Raw genomic sequence first — 5,099 nt, 5'->3', positions numbered from 1 at the left:
GCATAGCAGTTATTGAAACATTAAATTGTTTCTTGGAAGTGTGTGTGTGTGTGTGTGTGTGTGTGTGTGTGTGTGTGTGTTGCTGGGGATCAAACCCAGAGCTTTGCACATGCAAGGCAACAGCTCTACTACTAAGCCACACCCTCAGCCCTGCTTCTTCGAATCTTAAACCTACAGAATTTATGGGGTTTTCTAGTCAGGGGATGGCAACTATTGAGAGGGAGGTTACATTTTTCCCTTTCCCTAACTGTAGCAAATATTGCCAATAACTTATGACACTCTCACAAACTCGCGATGTCTCAGAATCCTTAGCTGGCAGCTCATAGATTGTTGGAACTGAGAATTAAAGCAAAGCTCGCCTCTTATTCTCAGTAGAACCGATCCCCTATTTTGTGAGTGATGAGGACTGCTTTGCTCCATGCCACTCATTTCTCAGCTCTCTTCCTTTATCTCTGGTTAACTTTGCCTGGATGATTCCCACTTAATATTTTACAGGAAGTCATTGAAATGACTCCTTTCTGTGGTATCTTTCCCCGGTAGTTCTATTTCCTGAAATTATGTGCGAGGCTCCTTAGCTCTAAGAATTACAACATGTTTAACTTCAGACAGCTGCTTCAATTTCCTCATGCATGAAGAGAGACAGAAGTCCAGAGGTTGAAAGTTAGCAATGTGCCTAAGACCTCAAGGTAACATTTGACGAAGCCAGGTAAAAGTCCAAATATTCTAATTCCCAGTTGTGGCCTTCTCTGCTGCAGATTGTTGTGACTGGTTGTTGTGTGGATTTGGCTAAAGTCTCTCCAAGGGCTCGTGCGTTGGAGGCTTGGTACCCAGGCTGGTGCCAGTGGGAAGCGGTAGGACGTGTAGGAGTTGAGGCCAATGGAAGGTGCTCAGGTGAGGGGTAGCTGGGGACGTGCTCTTGAGAGAGACTGTAGGACCACAGGATCTTTCTGCCTTCCAGGTTTTTTTTTTTTTTTGTTTGTTTATTTGGTTTTTTTGTTTTTGTTTTTGCACCAGGAATCAAACTCATGACCCCATGCCTGCGAGGCAGGCACTGTGCCACTGAGCTATATCTGCAGCCCTTCCTGAGTTTTTTAAAATGTAACTTCTTCCTTATAGGTGCACACACACTGTGATGTAATGCAGTCAAGCAGGGTCTCACCAGAGCTGAGCTGATGCTGGTTACAGACTGTGAACCTCCAAAACCATGAGCTAAATAAACTTCTGGATTAAAATGTAATAAATGTGAAATTATCTTCCTCCCAGTGTTTTGCTACAGTTATAGAACACTGACCAATGCACTGATGTTTTTATCTGTAAGTGTTCCTTGTGTGGAACCACAGAATTTATTTATTTATATTTTATTTATTTATTTTTTATGTACTTAGTACAGGGTCTATAGGGTCTCACAACACAGATTGGACTTGTAGTGATCCTTCCTATTTTTCAGCCTCCCAAGTGCTGGGATTACAGGTGGGCACCACCACACCCAGTCTCAATCACCATTTCAGCGTGCCCCAGGGATGGGGCTGGAACGATAGGCCAGGGATTGAACCCCAGGCTCCTGTGTCTGCCTAAGCAGGTGCTTTAGTTTGCTGAGTTATCTGGCCAGCCCTAACCACAGAATTTAGAGTTAGAAACAATCTTGGACAGGTACTTTTTTCCAAACTGTCACATAAGACAGAAGTTTGTTTCTCCATATTCCTATAAATGAATGTGTTAAAAGGAACAACTGATAGCTAGAAAGTTTAGGAGAAGAAACTGAATCTCTATCAACCAGAGATCATCCCCTGCAGAACTCTGTGACATGGGCACATTGTTTATATCTTCTTGGTCCAAAACACTACCCTGAATTTCTCCCACATTAACCAACCAGGCAATTCAGGGAATCCAGACTCTCTAGCTTCGATGACTATTTTCTTAATCTTTAGGAAACATAGTTAGCTACATGAAACTAGGGGAAAAGAGTAAAAACTGTAAGGTAGAAAGATATGTCCTCTCATTCACATCCAGACCTCTTTAATTCCAAAGGAAGCAGGCAGGAAATAAAACAGATGTCCTGAGCACAGTTTATCCTAAACGCAAATGTAGTAAATTCAGGGGTAGATTTACGGATAAAACTTTTAAAGTATAATCCCAAATGTAGATTGGGTTTATAAGCAGTCAACCTGGGTAGAGGGTAATAAAATAATAGCGGTAAGAAGTCTTAGAAGATTCTCCTGTGATACTCCTGTCGGAGAATGGAGCATTCCTGCCTCACTGAGGTGAAGTTGTCCAGGCAACCCCTTCATCAGGAAAAACCACTGAATTGCCTTTGTCCCCCTATTTTCTCAAGTGCTTTATTTAAGTAAATCCCAAAGTCTTCCCAAATGAAAGCACTGGATGAGCTCCTAAAATAAACACTAGGACCCATACGTCGAGCAGGACAGGTCGCTCTTCTCATGGTCACTTATCAGTTAAGGACTTTGACCTCTTCCATTCTCTATCCTCTATCATCCCATTTTCTTGGGGAAACTCTAACTTTAACTCTTTTTAACTGTAACTTTCCTTTCATCTCTTCTCTGAGTTTCTCCCTGAGGCCCTGGGGTACAATGAAACATTCCCTTACCACCTTTGTTCCCTCTTAGGGCTCCCCACACCCCTCTAACATGGAGCATGAAAAGTGACTTGTTTGTTTACAGAGCTTCCCTATTAGACTGACTTTATTGTCAATGACTTACTCACTTTTGAAACTCTAGCATGTAGCTAAGTCCCTGATGCTTGGTAAACACTGAATAAATGTTAGCTGTGTAGTACATGCATGCATGAATGGATGAGTGAAAGGGTGATAGGGTACAAATGACCTTCTAGTTCTCTTCCATTTTTCCAGTCTATGATCATATCTTTGGAAAGTATTACTGGAGCTAAGGAGATAGCTCAGTGGCATAAGTGCCTGCCTGGCAGGTACAAGGTCCTGAGTTCAATTCTTGGTGCTGCCAAAAATAAATAGAAACATAAATAAAGTATTACTGTTGCTGAAACTCTGTTATAAAGAAAAATTAAGCAGGGGAGGCAAGCTCCCACTACAGGTACTTCTTTCCTCTTTGCTCACTTGCTACTCAGCTATACACCACCACATCCCCCTTTTATTTATTTATATTTTATTTTGTTTTAGACAGAGTCTCCTTATGCAGTTTGGGCTGGTTTTGTATTCCCTTTTGTAGCCCCCAGGCTCATCTCAAATTCACAGCAATCCTCCTAACTCAGCCTCCCAAGTGCTGGGATTACAGGAGTGTGCCACCACTCCCAATTCCAGGCCAGCATGGAGCACCCAGGGAACCTAGGGCCAGGACAGAGTATCCAGGGTTCTGTGGCAGGCATAGCATGCAAGGCTGGGGATTGAACTCAGGTCCTTGTGCTTGCCAGGTAGGTGCTTATACCTCTGAGCTATCTTCCCAGGCCCTATATTCCCCCTTTTAAAAAAGGAAATGTGATTAGTACCACATGGGCATGTTAACTCCCCCAGCTAGATGGGTGAACTCCAGGTAGATTGGAAACAAGAACATTTGGAAAACTAGACAAAGCATGCTATGGAAGTACAGAGGCAGCTCTTCTCTTATCACTATATCTATTTACATCTATGTTGACATCAACATCGCCTTCATCATCTATATCTAATCAGAGAAAAATAGGACACTACTTAAGACACTGATTTATCAGGACTTTTTCTCCTTAATATTTCTTCTACTCTATGAATAGAATATTTGGTTTGGACAGCTCACAATCAAGCTTATTTATTTTAGATTCTAGTTTATATGAAAGGTTGTGAGTGATGAAAATCCTTGAGGTCCCCCAGGGAGAAAAAACTGCATCACCTGAAAAAAAACCAAAAACACCAAAGCAGATAACCTATGAACCAGAACTCATTTTAGGTTCAAAAACAAAGACGCTATTATTCTTGGAGTGTTTATTTTTCCTTTTGCCCTTCTATGCCAGAAGATCAATGTCAAGTACAGTATGGGGGGGGGGAGGGCAAAGCACAGTGGTCAGATTTCTGTTACCCTAGCTAATACCTAGGGTAGCCAATGATAGAGAAAAAAAAACTTTATTCTGGCTCGCGGTTTTAGAGGGTTCAGTCCATGATCAGTTGACCTAGTTACTTTGGGTGAGGCAGTGTATTATGGTGGGAGTATCTGTTGGAGCAACACCACTCACGTCAGGGACCAGAAGTGAAAGATAGGAAGAGACCAGAACCCCAAACCTTCCTCAGGGGCACAACTGCAGTGACCTAAATACCTTCCACTAGGGCTCACCTCTTAAATGCTCTACTACCTCTCAACAGTGCAATCCTGAGGAACAGGCCTTTATCACATAGACTTTTCAGAATACTTAAGATTCAAACTATAGGGCCGGTGAGATAGCTCAGCAGACTAAGCACCTGCTTAGGCAAGTACAGGGGGCCAGCGTTTGATCCCTAGCACCACATGCTGCGCTGGCCCTGCCCCCAGGTACGCTGAGTTGGTGACTGAGTCAGGCATGGTGGCTCACGCCTGTAATCCGAGCACTGGGCAGATTGAAAATAGCAGGATCACTATGCGTCCAAGCTGCATAGTGAGACTCTGTACCAAATACTTAAAAAAAAAAAAAATTCAAACTATATCAGCAAACATTTTCATACTAAACTTAACACAGCTCTTCCTGTTGAGAGGTAGGGCAGAGCAACGCAATCTAAAAGACATTACACACCTAGGGTCAGCCTTGAGGCCCTCTTTGAAATCCTTCGATCCCTTCTTTTCTTGTGGTTGGCCGAACATGAAGAAGGTATCCTTGATAACAGGAAAATCTTCCAGCAGAGCTCTCAGGCTATTGCAGTATGCCATGATCTGGCCCCGAAGAGCATAGTGAGACATGTGATGGTTAAACCTGAAAGTGAAAAGAAGAGATGATGTGCTGAAGAAGGACCCAAGTTGTTCCATCTCTCATAGAAGTTCCAGGATATCCTTCTCTGGATGACCTTTTAAAAAGAATGTTGAACTAGGCAGATAGCTCAGTAGAATAAGTGCTTGCCAGGCAAATGCAAGGTCCTGAGTTCAATCCCCAGTATAAATAAATAAATAAATAAA

At 42.7% G+C, this 5,099-nt stretch overlaps 1 protein-coding gene across 1 annotated transcript in view; it reads right to left on the bottom strand.

The window, feature by feature from the left end:
* Nucleotides 1-5,099, bottom strand: part of Ccdc162p — a 252,570-nt gene that overhangs the window by 90,091 nt on the left and 157,380 nt on the right. Inside the window, exon 27 of the mRNA XM_023722322.1 lies at nucleotides 4,723-4,899. Within this exon, the coding sequence (XP_023578090.1) occupies nucleotides 4,723-4,899 (177 nt within the window). The remainder of the gene's footprint in view (nucleotides 1-4,722; nucleotides 4,900-5,099) is intronic.

This window comes from Octodon degus, unplaced genomic scaffold, assembly GCF_000260255.1.
Source record: "Octodon degus isolate 3935 unplaced genomic scaffold, OctDeg1.0 scaffold00090, whole genome shotgun sequence".
NCBI lineage: Eukaryota > Metazoa > Chordata > Mammalia > Rodentia > Octodontidae > Octodon > Octodon degus.
Note: the sequence above shows the minus strand (reverse complement) of the source record. Positions and strands in the feature narration are given on the sequence as shown.